This window comes from Coffea arabica, chromosome 10e (assembly GCF_036785885.1).
Source record: "Coffea arabica cultivar ET-39 chromosome 10e, Coffea Arabica ET-39 HiFi, whole genome shotgun sequence".
Classification (NCBI taxonomy): Eukaryota; Viridiplantae; Streptophyta; class Magnoliopsida; order Gentianales; family Rubiaceae; genus Coffea; species Coffea arabica.
In genome coordinates, this window is record NC_092328.1 from 42,630,469 (window position 1) to 42,651,493 (window position 21,025).

Here is a 21,025-nt window from a genome sequence, read left to right on the forward strand (position 1 = left end):
AAAAATGCCGCCTAATGCCAATTCTGCATGAGAATAAGGTAATAATTAGAAACACCAAGAAGGACCACAAGGCAATAATCATTTGTTTAATGAGGAGGAATAAGCCAACAGGCACTCACGATTAGGACCACAAGACAGTTCTTCGCCCAACTCTGCCGAAATGTAAACTGAGGTGCTCGTGTGAAATTGTGAGGACCACAAGAAATGTAAACTGAGGTGCTCGTGTGAAATTGTGAGACCACAAGACAGTTCTTCGCCTGTGAGAAAATGAGAAATGTAAACTCTGAGTGAGAGAAAGTGAGAGGTGCGGAGTAACGATGAGGAAGTTCCTCAGTGCTTATATAGAGCATCAATCAAAATCTAGCCGTCCGTTTGCACGGCTAGATTGCAAAGTTGCTTAAAAAAAATAAAACAAACAACTGTGAATTCACGGGATGCTAAACTCTCGTGGAACATAGCTTTTTTTCGTCGAGCTCTCTGCTAGGTACCAGCGCTTTTTTTTGTTCAGCTTTACATGTCTCAGGGGATGCTCAACATTAGCTGCCAGCCATTTTTTTTTTGTCCATAAGCCCTGCCGACTGCTTTGTACTTTTTTTTTTAAATTTTACTCAGCCCGGCAGCCAGCTTTGTGTAGAGGCTGTCGGCTACCGGGCCTGGTCAGCCCGGTAGCTAACAGCTTTATTTAAAAAAAAAAAAAATTGCTGCCGGGCTGTGTCAGAGTCAGAATTTTTCAGTCGCCTTTTGGGTGCGGCGCCGGGCTGACACAACCCGGCACCCATAGATTCGTACCAAAACCCTGTCAGAGCCATACATGTGCGATTAATCTTTTTTTGGTCAATAATCTGAGTAATTAGCCGCTTATGACGCTCAATTACTCATCAATCGCCCAATTGCATTTGGTCCGCCTAATAATTGTAGGTTCACTTGCCTAAAAGTGACTAAAATGGCATATCTTCAAGGAGCTAATAAATTTATTTGGATAGGAGTTTATTTGGATGATTTATTTGAGATAATTATTGTAATATTTTTTATGATGTGATGTATGTGAAATAAAAAGGTAATTGAGAAGATAAAAAGGTGGTTGAGATTTGTGAAGCAAATTATTTTTTTTCAAATCATCTCAATCCAAATATCTTCAATGAGTATCTGTGCCCACTTGGTAACAATAAATTTATGAGAGATCGATGGCAACTTAAAAGAGCAAGGCCTTTAATAAACTTTTTCTAATGTTTCTAATAATTTCAGCCACCTCCTCTAAAGTTTCAATAATTACAAAAATCTCCCTTACAAAGTATGACTAGGTAACCTTTGATGATACAAGTAGAAAAAAGTCTAATCAATACCCCGTAGGCTCAATCTCATTTCTTAAAAAATTGATGGGATTTGATGATTACATTAGTGGGAATATAATTCAATGCGGATGATGAATTTGATATTTAGCAAAAAGATAATAAGCTGGTTACATTTAACAAGATGAGCATGTGATTGGGACTTGAAAGTTGCTCGTTGTAAATGAAGATCACTAGTGAGGGGTTTGTGTGTATATGTATATATATATATAGCAAACTAAAAAGCAAAAGGTAGTTTAGGAGAATCTTTATATTATGCTTTTAGTTTTTTGTAAAAGCTGTTTATAGAGAGATCAATATTTTATGAGGAGATCAAGATTTTATACCAAGGGAGATTAGTGTAGATTTTCAAACTTCAGGGGAGAAGTGGTTGAAACTATTTGAAAACCTAAGGGGAGATTTTTGGAATTGTCCCAATTTAAAATCATTCCATAAAATTAAGGGACAATTTCAAGAACCTCTTATTAGTTTTCTAACAATGTCACTTAGTACCCCTAAAGTTTATAAAATATCACTTGCTTCCCATATTTTCAAATTTTTCTAACACTTTGAACCCAATTCAAATTATATGATTAAAATACTGTGTTTAGGAAAGAGAAAATTATTTCAATCCAAGGTTGCTCTTTTTTTGTGGTTCCTTAGTTATAATGATAAATCAATTTAAAATCTCTTGACATTTGAAAACTTGATGAATGTGTTCTTCAACGAAAAACTATAAGTTTGAGATTGAGAGATCCTTTAACAAATCTTAATTATAATTGGAGTCAAAATCAAATATTGAAAAATTATAAAGAATTAATAAAGCATGTAAAAACTATTTGTAATATTGTAAAGATGAACAAAATAACTTTTTTCACCTTTGAAGCATCTCCAATAAGTTTTAAATGTAATTTTAAACATTTTCTTCTTTCTAATTTTCAAGTCATCGATCTAGGCAAATAAAAATTTAAGATTTTAAATAGTTTATAAATTCTCTCAAAATATTTTACATAAAAAGAAAGGTTTGCCTCATTTGATAATCTAAGGAAACACAATAAGCATATGGATAAATGAAAATGGGCACAATATTGAACTTTTAAAATCATAGTTAACTCCCCAAATTGCAACACTTTTGCAGAAGAAATCTATGCTTTTGCAAAACAAAAATAGTAACAATAATATCATATTTATTTCTTTTTATATGACTTTAAAGTATCAAATAGACAAACATTAATGGATAAAAAATCTTTTTGTAATTTGAAAACATGTTAAATAAAATTTTATCATTTGCTTATAATTTATAAAAGCATATTGTTCATGGTTGCGGCAACTATATTTTGCCCCTTTAAAAATAGCATATCTTCATGCTTTTTTGTCTTTATTTTTAACATTTGATTTTTCATGCTTGCAATTTTTTAAAAAAAGCAAGGCAATAAAAAGGCATTGTTGGAAAGAAATCATTTTCTCTTTCCTAAAGTGAGTATTTTAATGATATACTTTGAATTGGATTGTAAATATTACAAAACTTTTAAAATAGGGAAGGCAAGTGATATTTTTAAAGCTTCAAGGGTGTTAAGTGAAACTATTTTTTTTAAAAAAAAAAAAAAAAGCAGAAAGTATTTTAGGATATTCCTTTTTGTGTGCTTTTAGTCTTCTGTAAAAGCTCTTTATGAGGAGATCAACATTTTATGAAGTCTATATAGTCTTTGCATAATACTAAGGGAGATTAGTGTGGATTTTCAAACTTCAAGGGAAGTGGTTGAAGTTGCTTGAAAACCTGTGGGGTGATTGCTGAAATTATTCCATCATCCAAAGGGGCCCTATAATTTACAAAAAATTTCTACAATTTTGACAATGAGTGACATAATGTTTTATATAAACATCCAACAAGCCCATCATCCAAGCAGGCCTTATAATTTAGGACAAATAAATCATGTATTTCCTAAGATTAAGGTCTCAGGAATTAGAGATCTTGAATTTTAATTCTTCTGCCCCTCTCCGCTTCTTAAATCTCATCCTTCCCTGTTAGAAAAAATTAAAAAATAAATCATGATTTTTATTTTGCTTCTATTTGTTTAAAAGACAAATAAGCCTATTACAAGAATTGGTAACTAGTGTGAACAAACCGGCGAAGATGACTCTGGTTTTGTCGGAGGCCGGGTCTTCATTTTTATGTGGTCCAATTGCAGAGACCAATTCGTGTCTGACATGGATAAATAGAGGTAGAAAATTGGATTAAAAGGCCGTTGTATGTTTTTCCTCCAAAAATTTTGTACGTTTTCGCACGCACATATTTTTCGATTATTTTTTATTATATATATTAAATTGTTATATTAATTTTTTTAAAAAACACTTTAGAAATAGCATTTCAAACAAACTCTTTTTTTTCGATTTAGAAAACCAAAATAAAAATGATTTTCTTATTCTTGACCTTGGAACTCTTTTGCGGCACTGAGCCTACAATCTTTTGCACTCAAAATAGAAAAGTCAGGAGATGAAAAGGGTCTATCTTGGAACGTTCCTTTTTTTTGCTTTTTTTTATTAAAACAGAATTTCATTACATGAATATACACTAATAGCAAAAAACATGTGATAGATACTTTTTTTCTTTTGTCTACAAGATAGTTTCTATTTTATACCTACTTCTACTCTATACTAGGGGAGAGGGTGGGCTCAAATGAATCAAAGAAGAATTCGAAAGGGACTAAAGCACAACCGGATCAGACGGGTACCTCTGTAATCGCTGGTGAAACTTTCAGAAAATCTTGGAGATGAATGTATATCAAGGGATTTGATCCCTTGACCTGTAAAGCTCTCCTTGATGACCTACTGCTCAATTATAACAGATACAACTGAAGGAAACTTGCTATGGAAGAAACCTGTAATTGTCTTCACCTCATTAAATATAATCGGACATATGAAGCCACTGGGATATGCGGCACAAACGGTCATCAGAAGAACCATTCAGGAGTAGTCTTCTTATATCGCCAAACAAGAGGTCCAGCAACGGCCACATCGTCTAGCAACGGCCACATCGCCAAGGAATAACCAAAGCCAAAACAAACTCGTTTCAATTGGTTAGGCTAATAAACAAAAATAAAAGGGATTGTTTACTCTAATAGACTCCGCTAGAGCCAAAAGGGTTTTTCAAAATTTCAATTTTTGAAATGAATTTTTGATTTGGTTTGTGACTTTGAAATGAAATGCGAGAAAATTCACCTATCATAATATTGAACAAAACACCATTCTCTATCTAGCTAGGAAAGGAAAAAATCAATTGAGACATAAACTTGTATACATTAAGTTTTGGGGGGGGGGGGAGGGGTGGGGAGAGGGGGAATCTATTGGAAGAAGATGTGTGAGGAAATTTGAACAGAAGAAGAAAGTGCACTTTGTCTCTCATATGTTAGAGGTGGATTTCAGCTATAGAATCATTAAGAAGAAAGCTACCATAATTTTGTACCACACAATATTTTGACCACCAAGCATATTGAGGGTGATATGAAATAGGAAAGATACCAAATATAGCTATATCTATCTCCAAAAAATTCGGTAAAGTGAACAGCGGTTTGAAGCAAATCACATACAGCATGGTGGTCAAGCACAATGTCGGAGTCCAATGAAGATAATGACACTAAACCATTTATTGAATTGTGGTTACTCGTAGGCTCAAAAATATACAAATGTAATAGACAAAAGAAATCATTTGTAAATTCTGTGCATAAGGACCATATGATATATGATGAGCAATTACGTGATGGCCAATCATTGTGTTTATGTATTTGTACAAAAAGTGATGCAAAAGTTACACAAATTTGGTATGAGTGCACATGTGTAAATTTCATTACTTGGTCATCAGCCCTTAGAGAGTATGCACTACCAGATATGATTTATGAGTAAGTCATAAGTTATTAAATAAGTACATGGCATGACATACATAAAGAACTAAGTGATGTACTCCATGACTGTCAAAGTGTGTAATTTGTTACTCATCGATAAAGAACTAAGTGTACATATAGTGTGTGGTTGTGCATAGTGTGTTTCCTACTGTGTACATCTTGCTAGGTGAAAATTACGGTGAGTAATATATTGTAAAATGGAGGGCAGTGATATGCACACCCTTGTACTAGTTGTAGGAGCCTCGAACTCGTGCAAAATCTTGGATTGGATTTACTTTTGCATGACTTAGTGCTAATTTACATGATTTACCTCATGAACATTGTACTTTTAGAAGTGTAGACCTTGTGAATTAATCGTTGATGTTTGTTAATTTGTTAGTATGAGTACAATTAAGTTTTCATCTTTCTCTTTCTTACATAGTTTGTATAGCACAGTAAATGTAGTTATGTGAGCTAGATTCTATTCTAGAAACTTTGGTATAGTTGATATTTATATGTTTCTGTAAGTGTGCACATTGTTAGTGGGTATGGCTTAGTGCTATACGTTTTGTATGTTAACATAGTCATAAATTTATTGAAGTTAGCCTATTGCTTGAATTTGTATTTGGTTATTGGTTCTTAATTACAGTCATGTATATGACATATAAAGTGATAATGAATTTACTACACTATTGTTCGTTGGCTACATGGAGTTCATATAGTTGTATAATTGGCGTTTGATTAGCTATGCCCTATATGTAATTGATAACCCTGTAAAACCTTTTCGCACAACTTGTATACGAAACAAGTCACATTATGATAACTAATGTACATATGATGATTTTCAGGAATTGGATTTGTGGAAAGAATCAAGTGGACAAAAGATGAAACTCCACAATTAGGAATGGAATTTGACACAGAAGATAATGTCTATAAATTTTACAACAAATATAGTTTTGTCAAGGGTGCAACATAGCTTTCTTTACAATCATCAAAGGTACTTGTTATGACTGATAAGTTGTTGTAAATGAACCTTTTTCACTCACAATATTTTTGCTGCGTTTTGTGAAAAGTTCAGAACGAAAAGCTAGCTATACAGTCTCACTATTAATCCAAATAACCTGTAATTGTAACTTGTTGAAAAAGATTTGAGTACCATTCCTATGCTTATATAGCACCCTCCTTTGTTGTGTTTAATTGACAGTGATTCGTGTATTGTGTAGGCTAGTTTATTACTGTCACTACTACCAGAAGACATAGGAATCACATCCAACCAGCCATAAGAACAATGTTAGCATTGTAACATCGGCCAATAAATTATCTTGTACACACTGCAGTTTACTTCAATAAGTGGCATGTATATAAATACTTAGTGAATGTATAATTTGGTTGAAATAAAGTACACCATGTAACCGACTAAGTACGATGCATAGAAATTGTTGAACATGCAGTTATTTGTCCACATGCATATTGCAATTAGTCATCGCAGCCACATGCATAGTGCAATGATATGCATATATTTGTAATGGTTATTGGTGTTTTGACCCATTTGTGCATCTCCTTGCAGGCTGCAGTGGGTGTGTAATTTTATTTGTATAGCTAATACTAATTTGCCTATAAGCACATTACACCAGGTGATCTGTGAGGTATAATCAGCTTACAAAAATGTACAACATCTTAGATGTTAGTTACTTGACTGTGTATATCTATAAAAGGTAGTACAATGGTGCGCATAACTTTGGAATGGTTATTGGCCCTTTAATCAACTATGCATTTCTCTATAATGGATGTGTAATTTTACTTGTATAAGTAGTACTAATTTGTTTGTGAGCACCTTACATAGGATGATCTATAAGGTACAATCAATTTACAAAAATGTACATCATGTTAGGTGTTAGTTACTTTACTATGTATATTTGTAAAAAGGAGATTAGATATAGAGCAACAAAAAATAGTTACGTGAGTTGGAATGTATTCTAAAAACTTTGGTATAGTTGATATTAACATTTTTCTGTGGAGTGTATACGTTGTTCGTAGGTATGGAGTAGTGCTATATGTTATGTATGCTTACATGGTCATAAATTTACAAAAGTTAGTCTATTGTTTGAATTTGTAATTGGTTGTTAGTCCTTGCACACTGTCATGTGATGCAAGAATGAATTTACTATATAGTTGTTCATTGGTTTCATAGAGTTCATACAGGTATACAAATTGGGGTTTGATTACTATGTCCTGTATGTAATTGTTAATGCATTATATCTTCTTCACCTATATTTTGCAGCATGTCAAGAGCAAAGACAGGTTCCTTTGACGAATCAATGGATATCAATCAACACTGGTGCAGCAAAGAAATTAGATTGGATAATTAGATAGTTTCATTGTGCCAGACTCATAATACTTATTCGAATGTACCTAGTTCTTAATGCATTACCATATGTTCAATCTATTTTAAAATGTACTAGAGGAAAAAAGTTAAATTGATAATTTTAGATTTTGTTTATTAGTATTATAAATCTAGTTAGTATTTAAGTACTGTTTAAGTACTATTTGTTGTTAAATAAAGATTTTTGTTTCACAAATTGGTGGAAACTAGTTACATTTGGTTATTTATAAGTTACATACATACTGATTGAACAAAAATTTAACTAGTCATCTATCACTATTATGGAAGTAATGGTTTTAGGTAAAATTTTAGTTGTCAATATATTATAATCTGAAAAAGTAGTAATTACCCATCAGCAAATTTGTAACACCCAACCATAATGTCACTCGTTTCCATTTTTATCAAACCTCAAGCTAAAAACCTTAGAAACATGGTTGGGATGTCAATTTTGGCATACTTCTATGATTTAATTGCTTTTTGAACAAATATCCTTGGGTTTATTAGGTATGATGCATATAAAAATAACATATACATAAAAAGAAATGATGTGTGATTTAAAACGAAGAAGGGATTCCTCTAAAAAAATGAAGAATGAAGGAGCTTATTAAATTTATAAATATAACAAAATGCCTCTTTATTAGATAATTTTATTATTTACAAATATTTCTAAAAATTGAACAAAAAAATTAATCAAATGTATACTCTAGTTATAACAATATGTACAACAATTATAATAGATATACATAATGCTTCAAAAAAATCTACAAATTGAACAAAAATCTACAATGATTACAACGATATCTACAAGGATTATTACCTATCACTACACAATATTTTCTATAAATCGAAATTGAAAATTTACAAATGTTGTGATAACAAAAATCTATAAAAGGAAGGTAAAAGAGTTATACAATACTGTTAGCTGAGTTTCACTTGCTCCATTTCTTCTTCTCAAGTTGGTTTCTTCTTTTCCTTTTTAATTATAAATGATGGGATTGGTTCTGCAAGTTCAGTGGTTCCCCTTATTTATATTTCTTCCTTTTCACTTGGATTCTTCATTGTCCTTTTCCGTACCATCTCGCCACTGCTCATGCAAATTATAAAGGCTGTTTACTTTGTTCAACACAACCGTTCTAAATGAAGTAACATTTTTTAAACAAAGCGTAACTCTACATGAATTACTTGTAAAACTTAACAACAGATGCACAATTATTACATATGAGACCCATATAAATAGTAACAAAATATCATACTTCTGTTGTAAGGATGTACAAAAAGTTTACATAGAGCTACAAAATATTTAAAAAATATTACATTGTTTAGGGATGGTTGATAGAAATCAACTGTCCCAGCCCACTTCTTTTTTACCTGGCATTCATATGACGTTATAAAATCACAACTAAATATGATATACTAGATTCAAATCTGAGTAAGGCATACTGAACATTGAGTACATCTAGCCTAATACATACATATTACAACCTACACTTATTCAATCAAATTTAATCCCATAGACTAGGAATGTACAAATAGGTACCAAGTTACAAACATGCAATAATAATTGTCAAATTAATAGTGTGTGCACTTCACCTCACTTCTCTTCCTTTTATTTCTTTTCCTTTCATTATAAATCCCTTAGATCTTGCTTTAACATCATCCTATTACTTCATTGCTGAATTACAGCCACATAAAAGTATTTGTCGATTGTCACTAATTGTTCACTAATAATAATACTTTTCCAACATGATGTGCAGGCATATTAACTAAGACATCTTGTAACTATTTTCTACCAGTAAGTAAGGCATATTGAACAATATGTACATTTAACCTAACACATAAAAATTAGAATTTACATTAATGCCAATCAACTTTGAAGTAATCCACTTCAATTGCTATACTGCTATTGTACAAACAAGGACCACCATTAATATTTAATGCGTGCATTTCCTTTTATTTTTTTCCTTTATTTTCAAACCTTCACACCTTTCTTTAACATGGGCATTATGTTAATTGATTACTAATTTACAACTATATAAAAGTATTTCTCCACAGTCACTGTTTATTCATAAAAAATAATAGTTATCTAATATGATGTACAGGCACACTACTAAGACATCTTATAATTATATTTTTGCACTATATAAGGCATAAAGAACAATATGTACATTCAACCTAATTTATATAAATTATTTCAAATACTCATATCAATTAAGTTTGAAGTAATTCACTTCAATTACTAGACAGCTATTATATGAATAAGTACTAATCTTCAAACATGAGATACCACTCATTAATGATTATTAATGTGTGCACTTCTCTCTTTTTGTTGACCTCTATTCCTTCTATTTTCCCTCCATTGTGACTTATTTAAGCAGATTTAACATTTTAGTGTAAGTGGTTATTAATTTACAACTGCATGAGAGTGTTTCTCCACTACCACCAGTTAATTACAAATATTATTTTTCTATCCAACATTAATGTAAAGGCACATTCACTGGAACATCTTATAATTCATCCTAATCATTCACTTTGCTTATTATTTTATTTTGTTGTAATCGCCCACAAACACCCAGTAATTCTATCTACGCCATTAAATGTCCATACTAACTGACACAAATGAAAAATATAACTTGAAAATTTTCGTTTCTTTTATCTGCCTGAAACCTTGACTATATTGTTGATCTGCTGTTGTTGTTATAGACAAACACTCCTGCATATCCCCTAGTAATAGCTCTTTCTACTAATTGGTTTGAAAGTTCTTTTTTCTATTTGCAAACATTTGGCATGCAAAATTTTTCTTTGCCCTCCTTCCTTGTGTAGTCCATCAACTAATTTAACTTCTACCATTCAAAGGGTTTCCATAGAGACTACAAGCAAAATAGATGGATACTATTCACCAAAAAATGAAAATTAAATTATTGGCTTGCAACATTGTTACCTGAAGAGTTTATGTGGATACAATTGGGTGTTTCTCTGTCTTATATCCCACTACCTTCTATTATCATATCTCCAACACATTTTCCTTCAGCAAGTAGTTTTTCCTTCTAGTTAGTGTAATCATTGATGGGTGATAATACATTTTCCTGGCTCTTCTTTGGCACTCCTCGTCTACAACTTTTTTGTTCTTTAATGTTATTTTGCCCTGATTCTGGAGTTATTGAGTTATATTAACAATTTTTGGATGGAAAGTAAGAGATTAATTTTTGGAGGGAGAATTTTAGACTTTGAGTTTTAATGGACAATCATGCCCAATCAACTTGAACGAGATATTTTTGGAACGGTGTTTTAACGGTAGCGGAATCTATTAGGCTAACGCAATTTTTTTAAATTTTTTTTCATGCTCACTGAGTAAACGAGAGCATTTCAATGTGGATGCATGATAGGCAACAGCTTGCGAAGGAACTATTCAGGACGGTCCTTCTTAATTACCGTCTCTGCCCCATATCCCAAGCGACTGCATGTTCCCAGAATACCACATTGCCACTTTCGACCGCAAGCCCATTGTTTCATAATGTTCACTGCACATACACTGTATTTGATATACTCTTTTGGAAATTGTGCATTGCCAATTTGCTTCTGACGGCTAGCCAGCACTTTTTATTTCTTGATTCTATTCCTTTTTCTTTTTGCCGCTGCTGCGAAGTTCACGGCTTACGACACGCTCAAATTGCATTCGGTCCACCTAAGAGCGCATGTTCTCTGCCTAGGATCGACTAAAAAGGCACAGCCTACAAAGTATCTTTGCCCGCTTGGTGACAATAATATTTATAAATACAAGAAATTTCTAAGAGAGCGATGGAGCTTGAAAGGGTTAACTTCATGAACTTTTTCTAAGGTTTTTGAAATTTTCAATCACCTTCAATCAAGTTTCAATAATTACATTCCTCACTGACAAAGTATAACTAGATAGCAATCAATAATGTAAGTGCAAAAAAAAAAATACAGCGAATACTCCCATATATTGGCTCCATCTCGTTTCTTGAAACTATATAGTTAATAATTTATAGAAAGAAAAGTACCCCTCTTTAAGGAAAAATTGATGAGATTTGATGGTTGTATTATTGGGAATATAATTCAATTGTGGAGGATGAATTTGAGGTTTAATAAAAAGATAATAGTCTGGTTAAAATTAATAAGATGAGCATATAATTGGGACTTGAAAGTTGCTTGTTATAAATAAAGATCTGTAGTGAGGTGAGATTAAGGGTGTTTATATATATATATATATATATAGATTAGAAAACAAAAAGCAGTTTAGGAGATTCTTTTTTTTTTTTTGAGCTTTTAGTTTTCTGTAAAAGCTCTTTATGAGTAGATCAAGATTTTACGAGGGCTATATAGTCTTTGCATAATGCTGAGGGAGATTAGTCTAAATCTTCAAACTTAAGGGGATGTGGCTGTAACTATTTGAAAACCTCAGAGGAGGTTTTAGAAATTATCCCAATTTAATAACATTATATAAAATTAATACGTGGGGAAGAGATTAGTTAACTCCGATTTTGTCCACCTGCATTTACGTGGGGAAATGATTCATGTGATGAGAGCACCGCGACAGCTTTCCTGTCTATGATATAGACAAAAAATTAAAAAACACTCTTGAATGATATTAAATTGCGAAACAAATTTTAGAATTTTCTACTTTTTTTTGATAAAACATCATAATATCATTAAAATATGTACTAATAGCAAAAATTACATCGTCAAACATACTCAGATATCAAAGAATATATCCTAAGAAAGAATACTATAAATCTGAAAAACAATAAAAATTATATTATAAAGGTCCAAATTTAAAAAAAATGAGATAAATAATTGTAGTTCCATGGATATTTATGCATGCCTCCAATTATTAGATCTGCTGATTAACTGCTTCAAGTCCCAATATTAGGATAAGATCTATCGAATATATCTAAGAAATTTTAGATTTGAGAATCAAAATCTGAAAAAACTCAGATCTAATAAAAGAAAAATAAAAAAAATTATCAAAAACTCTCACTAGAAATCTCTAGAAGAGAGTAAAACTCTCACTAAAAAATTTAAGAGAAAAGGAAACTCTCACTGGATAATCATAAGGAGAGGAGAAACTCTCACTAAAAAATCTTAGAGGAGATTTTATTCACATAAATAAAAAGAAACTATAGAGAAGGCTCCTTCCATGGAGAAAGATTACGAAGATTTGATTTCTCTCCCATGGGAGAATTAAAGGAAGTTTTAGTTGAAGAGTTTTTTCTACAGAGAATAATTTTCTCTGATAAATGGGGGTTTTTTTTTCATCACTTATTTTTTCGTCAATTATAAATATGGGGTCTAGGTATCTCATTGTTTAGCCAACTTTTCTGAGATTGTGTGTGTGTGTGTGTGTGTGAAATTCACTTTCCTTGACACACATGCATACTATCAGCATGGCCACCGGAAATGGAAATCACGAGGCACAACAAACAGAGGAAAACTTTGTACAATTTTATGAGACGTGGAAGAAGCAGCAGAACCAGCATCTTCAAGAACTCATCACTGCATCAGAACAAGTTTCTTCCCCAACACCGCCAACAGACGGGATCACGGCTTGTTCCTCCTCATCACCACCACCACCAACAGACGGGATCACGGCAACAAATTTGAGCAACTTGGTGAAACGCGTGGTCGAACACTATGAAGAGTACTACAAAACCAAGTCAGAATGGGCAGACAAAAATATATTGCAAATATTGTCACCCCCATGGACGAGTTCTCTTGAGGATGCATTCCTTTGGATTGGTGGATGGAGACCCACCATGGCTATCCATCTTCTCTACTCAAAATCAAGTTTACAGTTCGAATCCAAATTCAATGTTTGGATGCAGGGAAAATTGACTAAGCATGATCTTGGCGATTTGACACAGAGTCAAATCAGTCTAATTGACGAGCTGCAGAAGAATACAATCATTGAGGAGAAGGAAATAACTGGAAAGATGGCCAAGCAGCAGGAGAAGGCGGCCGGTGCAGACATGGTGGAGCTGAGTCATTTGGTGAGTGAGGCACTGCGTGAAGAAGAAAAGGGAACGAAAGCAAGGGATCACGAAGCTGAACAGAGCCAGGCTGAGTCAAGTCTGAATCCCAAGGAGAAAGGGTTTAAGAAGATCTTAGAAAAGGCTGATAATCTTAGGCTGAGAACCCTTAAGAGTATAATTGAGACATTATCTGCAACACAGGCTGTTCACTTCTTGATTGCTGCTGCTGAACTTCACCTGAGGCTACACGAGTGGGGAAAAGCCAGGGATGAAGGGCAACTCTCCGGCGGAGCTGGCCATCCCATTTTCCAACAAGAAGCCTGAAGATTGTATTTGTTTGTGTCGATTTCTGAGAGGGAGGGGTTTTTATTTTCTTGGCAGCTTATAGTTGTTTAGGGCTTCAAGTTTATAAAACTACCTTAATTACCGTTGGTTTAAATTGTAGTAGGAGACAGGCCATATCTTTGGTTAATATTCCCATTCCAGCTTTCTTAGTCTAGTTGGTCACCAATGGTCACCATAAACTTTTGGCCATCTCGAAATTTGCGGAAAATCATATGAGAAGAACCAAGTGAAAAGAATACAAACCACTCCCAACCAACCATACAAGTTTACTCGAGACAGAGGCATACAAAAAGAAAGCCCTGAGGAGGGTTTTCTTTCACGAGTCAATACAACAACTTTTGGGGAGAGAGAAGTTTAGCAACTGCAACAGGCTATGTGATTATATATTAAAGAAACAGTTCAATAAAATTACTAGTACGCAACCAACTTACACTAATCTCTATGATAAACTAAAGTAACAAACCTGCTTCACTACAGGTATTTATTTAAAGGCAGCAGCAGAAGGGCATGATGACAGATCCTCTTTTCTAATGCCAACAGTTTGGCGAAGGCTGCCAAAAAGTAACTCCTTTTGTTCATTAGGTGCACCACTTCTTTAACAACAAAAATGCTGCGCCTTCAAAGAAAAGAGGAAGAATTTAATTAATGCCACTCGTAAAAATGGAGAAGTAGATGCATATCTTCAAAAGAATTGAAAAGAAAGTATCCACCAGAGAGATTACATCATCCACTAAACGTTGCAGCATAAATTTACTTGAGATATTCAAAGAAATAGCAGTGGCACAATTTGGTTTGAAGACATGCATCTCTCGGAAGCCAGTTCCAGATCTCAATCTCGTAGAATAAATAGGTACCAGATCGTGGAGAAAACCATGTTTTAATGATGTAACTTGCAGAAAGTAATTGCATTTAGAGTAGACCATAAACTTGTTTTATAAACATCATGTAGTACAAATATAGCTTCTTGTCGAAAACATATTGCCAAAACTCATGAAATTAAAGCAACAGCCAAAAAGTGAATTGCTCTGCTCAAATGCACGAGAGTATTCTTCACATAAAGCATACACCGAAATCCAATTACTGATACAGAATTTGAAAACTTGCACGATTTGCAAAACCAGAATTTACTCTGGAATTAGGTGTATGAGCTCTAAATGTCAAAAGATTACAGCAAATGTTTCCTGTGCATGTTCAGAAAAGCAGGTGTATTTTCTCTTAGTATGGTGTATGTCCCAGGTCCATTCTATTTACAGGACTTGGAAAAGCTTACACAGAAGAATTCCAGAAGCCAGAATTTTCTCTTGCATGGCATATGATTTTAAGCTTGTAAATTGTAAATCTCCAGTTCTGCACTTGCGTGTGTGCTTGTGCAAGTGGTATCTTGATTTACTCGGTTTATAGTTGGTACATATTTGTTGCATCTGAGTGAGATTACAGCTACAATGATTGAGTACCAACTACCATTTTTATCTGGAACAGTGTCTAGGTTAACCATGTGCAGGAGAATAAGGGATGTGTTAAAAAAAAAAAAACCAGCAACATCTTAGTCAACGAGGATAAAGGAGCAATATCCAGGCATCATCTGTTTTTCGATTAGCAGATGATGAACCTAAAATATTTTGGTTAAAAATGGTACCTTGAAACATTATGACCTTCTTCAGAGCTCATCTTTTCCAGATTCTTGCTGAGCTGCCTTATCTCGATTCTTCTGAATAAACTCAATCATGTCTTCCTTGGTCCTGTCACCATCATACTGCAAGATATTTCCACTTGCTGATTTAAAATACAATGTTGGGTAACCTTTGACGTCAAAGGTTCCTTGTGGGATATCATTTGCAGTAGCATCCTACAGATCAGAAGTCAAGTTAAATGTAACATTTTTGCTTAAAAAAAAAGCACATTGCAATGAAAAGCAGCTAAAGGAGGACAAATTAAAAGTGCAACATCAGTAACTTCAACTGCACTATTTTTCTAGACAATTTGTGCATGATTTTATTCTTAGATTTACCCGGTTGTCATACCATGCCAACCAATAAGATTGATTATAGCCTCTTTCAAGCTTACAGATGTTTAAGACGCTCTAATTTGCTTTTAAAATCTAATTTTAGCTTATTGGAATCTGATAAAAGCCAACCCAAATTAGCATTAGAGATCTTTTGAAACAAGTTTTAGCTTTCACAAATTTCTGTAACAAAGATGTGCTGCTTATCTTTAAAACAATTTTTTCCACAATCCAATCTCTTAAAGTAGCTCCAACAAGAGATGAAGATGAAGCAAAGAACAGTGCTGATGGAATTGCACAGCATGCACCAAAATTCACAAAAAGCAAAATTTGTCAACATTTAGTAACAAATAAAGGGTGGACTGTGACAAGATTAAACCAAATTACTAAGTAGAAGATTTCTAAGATGTAAACAGACTCACAATTTTTGCAATGACCACATCAGCATCATTTTCAAGTGAGACAGCAACTTCATCCAATATTGGGGCCAACTTTTTGCAGTGTCCACACCATGGTGCATAAAACTCCAGTAGAACTGATCCAGAAATAAAGCATATAAATCAGCAATCACAAAGCATTTAAGTAATGACCACGTTGCTATAATGGCCTCAACCATTATAACCATTTATTCAGCCACAGCTATAGAACAATTGAAAGGATAGATAGACCATTTATGCCCAACATTTCTGCTTGCACACCTATCCCTGCACATGTGCCCATCCTCTACACGTGCACATACCACAAACACAGCAATGCAGAAACACAAAGGAGAGACACAGCTATCAATTCTCAGCTAAGAAACAAGAAAGCAAGAAGATAACATTAACAAAAAATTGAAATCTAAGGATTAAAACAAGGAAAATTATATGGCAGGTTCCCTTAACCCCAACAAAAGAAGGGTAAGACACAGAGAGACAGTGACAGCAGCACATTCAAAAAAAAAAAAAAGTTCTCCTCACTTTACTTTAAATATCCATTATGTTTTCTTCATTTTTTTTTTCCCTGAAGCAAAGTTCAATAAAAAAGGAAAAACATCAAGAACAGCCTATAGACAACCAATGTATGTTTGATTGGAACTAGCAGGAAAAATTAGCAACCGAGAAACAAACTCAAACTCTGAAATTAATCCTGCATACCATTTTTCCCAGAATTGAAAACGAAGTCCTGGAGTGTGTCAGCTACCACGACCTTAACAGGTTCATTGTTAACTTCTGGTATGGGCTCTGACTTTTTGTAAGGTTTCACATGTCCATCCTGTAAATACATTCTTCAAATGTTAAAGAAAACCAGGAAATCTGTAATTAAAACTGATTGCCAGTTCCCTTGAGAAAATATGAACTGATATGTGCTATATGGCCCCAAAATAAACACAAAATAAACAAACAAATGAAAATGAAAAAAAATGTAGTTTAATAGGCAACTACTGTTTTCCTACATTTCCCATCCATCCAGAAGACTCATTTCCTAAAATGGGGTTCATCCAAAAATGGCAACAATAAAAGGAAGAAGAAATCAAGCACAAGTACCTTGTAATCCTTCACCCAAGAAGCAATATGATCAGGCTCCAAGTGAGTTTTGAGATACTTCTCTCCATCATTTGTCTGTATGACAATGAGAGGCACCTGGTCCTCCTTGAGTCCAAAATACTGCTCATCAAAGCCAATGGTGTTGTCAGTGTGTCAATAGATCAAAATCAATAAGATTTATGCAGTAAAACAATACCAACCTGGAAAGCACCTTGGCTGGCCTCAAGATCACCAAGTAGAAAGCCTATGCCTTTTCCTTTGTATTGCTCAGCGACATCACGATACTTTGATTTAAAAGCATCAATGTTCTCACTGCTGAAGTTCAGAAACAACATTGCCTGCCCATTTGGAACACAAAGTGTCAATGCATATGCAAGTAAAGGAAATGAAAAACAAACATTTCCTTTAAAAAGCCAAAGAGGAATATGTCAAGAAGGTTTACTATTTCAGATAACAGATTAGCTGTCAAATAATACGTGCAACAAAAACCATAATCCCCAAACTACAATGGAATATATCTATTAAAACATTCAAGAAATTGGTTAACATCGGATTGAAAGGGGTAAGGGTTGCGAGAGGTGGAAAGCGGCAATCAGGTTACAAAGTCAAATAACAGTTCAAGATTAAGACTCAAGTGAATCACAAAATTTTTGAACAAATTATGCTATTTTTGAGTAATGGTATAGTCAACTGAAACCATGTAGATCCAGTGCTTTTACTTGATTCCCACTTCCTTTAGAGCAAAAAGGTTGAAAGAAAAAACATCCAAAAAACATGCAATCACAATCTTGCCAACTTAAACAAGGCTAAAGAGATCAAAAAAGAAAATATAAAATTCAGCAGGACCAATGGAGAGAGTTTGAATTGCATCTCACCTTGTCATTTTCTGTATTGAAGAACTTTATGACAAAAGGATGATTGTTTGGGTCATTGTTAAACAGAGTCACCAAAGGAACACTAGACTCTTCAATCAACTTCACAAGATCATCCACATTAAATTCCTAGCATCCCACAAAAAAATTCAATTAGTGATCTGTGCGGAAAGTAGTGATAGTTGTTCACCATCCAAAAGACACAATAAACTAAACTATACCTGAAAATCAACAACAAGCTCATCAAATGGCTTAAACAACCTAACGGTAGGACCCGAAATAGATAATTCTCCACGAGGTAGAAGCTTGGCATCCAAAACATGGCCGAACTCGAAATCAGAACGCAACCTTTCAGCCACAGTAGTAAAGTTGTCAAACTTCTCTCCAGAAAACTCGGGAAACACCCCAACCTATTAGAACAGATATGGAGACCATTTTTAGTGTAAGCTAAGATTAGACGATTATAAAGGAAGATCAACCACCAGGCTGCCCTTTTTCTCAGTTGATTTTCCAAAGGGGTGGAGGATGGAACTTACAATAACAATCTTTTTTTCATCAACAAATGAGGTAGCATCTTCAGCAGTTTTAATTTCAACTGATGCAGGACCACTTTGCTTCTTCACGTAAGCAACAATACCATCAGCTTCACGAGGTCCTTTGTAATCTTGAACAACGCTACCTCCAAATCTCAAGATCTTGATAGTGGGGAAACCGCTGACACCAAATTCAGTTGCAAGAGCCTTATTTTTCTCCTCATTGGCATCAACTTTGGCCAAGATGAGCGGAGGATCCTCCTTACTCAAAATTGATGCAGCTTTCTCGTACTGAAAATTAATGTGTCATCTTTTAAACCAGCCATATATGATAATTCTAGCAGCCAACACTTGTATATGTAAGGAAAAAAAATTCATTACAATCAATCAAAAATTACCTCTGGAGCTAGTTTCTTGCAGTGCCCACACCTGTTACAATGGATGCATAATTAATAGCTTTAGATACTTAGGATTCCTAGTTTGAAAAGAAGAAGAAGAAGAAGCGAGAAACAACGAAATAATGTTTACAGTCAATCTTGTGTGGAAATATTTCAGAAAAATTGGTTCGTTCTAAATTCAAACATCAATTCCATCAAAGTTGCTTGAAGGTTTAATTATTGCGGGTTTCAAAATCTTCCAAAACTAATTAAAACAACCAAATTCAATTCTTCCTACCAATAAAAAAAAAAAATCAAATTCCGCAATCCTCCTCCATATCTGGCATTCCTTGTTAAAATATATCCCCAAATCAAATCAAACAAAACCAATATACTCTCCTTAGTCACTGACATTGAAAACAATAGCCAGAATAATTAATTAAGTACAAGAATTTCAAACCCATCATCCCAAATCCAAATTTACCAATCCAGACAAAACCCCAAGTTCTTCCAACATGCAAACAATTAATCTTATCCACTTCTAATTCCAAGAAAATGTAAGAAAAGTACTCCAAGAAACGAAACAATAAATCCTAGCATTTATAACACAGAAATGAATAAACAACTCAGCACCCTTCCTGAAATTAATCTCTTTTATTCTAATTTCAAATCGCAACAGATACATCCTCAATATTCATGCCAAGGATCACATGCACATGCAAGTTTCGCCAACCAATAAACTAAAAAGTCATAAACAAAAACAAGGGCAGGAAATAAATAGTTAAAAGCAAATAAAAATTAACAAAAATCAGATTCCGGAACTTTTTATGAGAATCCTTTACCAAGGAGCATAAAATTCGATGACAATAAACTTGTGCTTGGACACGAATTCGTGAAAATTGGAGTGGTCCAAAGTCACGACAAACTCTTCCGATTTAGATTCTTCTTCGGTGGTTCCACTTTCTGCAGCAGCCAATCCGATTATGGAAAGCATAATCAGAAGAGAGGATATCCTAACCCTACTTCTGGACGCCATTTTTTCTGGACTTTTGCACAAAAACTGAAGAGTAACCGAAGAAGATTTGAGATTTAGTGAAGACAAATGTGAATCTGAGAAACGAGGGGTTTATATAGGATTTAGGAGAAAAGGGGAGAGTTCACTTCCAAGTCAATATGGCTTTTGCCACCCTAGGAAGTGCTATTGCCACTACAGATGATGCTTTTGATTTTTTTCAAAATGACGAAGATGCCCTCCCCGAAATTAGCTTAGCACTTCTTTGATTTATAAGCACTTCAAATTCCTCACATATCGTTGTAATGTGGAATTTCCAGTTACAACGATACGTGAAATTAAATTGAAATAACTTACAATCCAAACAAATTCATTTTGAAAATGCGTTGAATTTGTAAGTTATTCCTCACAAAATGCGTTGAATTTGGTCTTCACAAATGCGTTGAATTTGGCCTTTGCGAACATTAAATTGAAAATTTTTATTTGCCATTTATTGGAATATATTCATGTTAAGACTTAAATACTCATGAAATTAAAGTACCTAATCGAATTTTTTATGATAATGAACATAAGCATAAAAAAAAAGTAATGAATTTGCAAGCATATATAACGTCTCAAAATATTTTAAGATTGCTTGCTCCTATCTTTTGCCTTCACGATTGCTTAGGAGAGAGGAGGGGAAACAAAAAAAATGATTATATAAAACTATACGTTGTGTTATACATCATGGAAAGGGTGAAAAGATTAAAAAAAATCAATAAAGCTCAAAAAAAATATGGAAT

The 21,025-nt window shown here is 33.7% G+C and overlaps 2 protein-coding genes across 3 annotated transcripts; one reads left to right on the forward strand and one right to left on the reverse strand.

Annotated features, from left to right (window-relative positions):
• The first annotated feature begins 12,991 nt into the window (after positions 1 to 12,991).
• LOC113711491 (protein DOG1-like 4) lies at positions 12,992 to 13,900 on the forward strand. Its single transcript, XM_027234653.1, has one exon. The coding sequence runs from the start codon at positions 12,992 to 12,994 to the stop codon at positions 13,898 to 13,900; it is 909 nt and encodes a 302-aa protein (XP_027090454.1).
• Positions 13,901 to 14,148: 248 nt separating this feature from the next.
• LOC113711830 (protein disulfide-isomerase-like) lies at positions 14,149 to 20,421 on the reverse strand. Of its 2 annotated transcripts, none has more exons than XM_027235051.2 (11): positions 20,074 to 20,421; positions 19,253 to 19,283; positions 18,858 to 19,145; positions 18,543 to 18,731; positions 18,325 to 18,450; positions 17,650 to 17,787; positions 17,450 to 17,569; positions 17,060 to 17,177; positions 16,346 to 16,458; positions 15,558 to 15,767; positions 14,149 to 14,537 (listed from the first exon to the last, which is right to left on the reverse strand). In XM_027235051.2, the coding sequence occupies exons 1-10, from the start codon at positions 20,265 to 20,267 to the stop codon at positions 15,579 to 15,581; spliced, it is 1,506 nt and encodes a 501-aa protein (XP_027090852.2). In that variant the 5' UTR covers positions 20,268 to 20,421; the 3' UTR covers positions 14,149 to 14,537; positions 15,558 to 15,578. The 2 variants fall into 2 exon arrangements, with proteins under 2 accessions (XP_027090852.2, XP_027090853.2); XM_027235052.2 differs by having other exon boundaries at positions 14,275 to 14,531.
• Between the last annotated feature and the right edge of the window lie 604 nt (positions 20,422 to 21,025).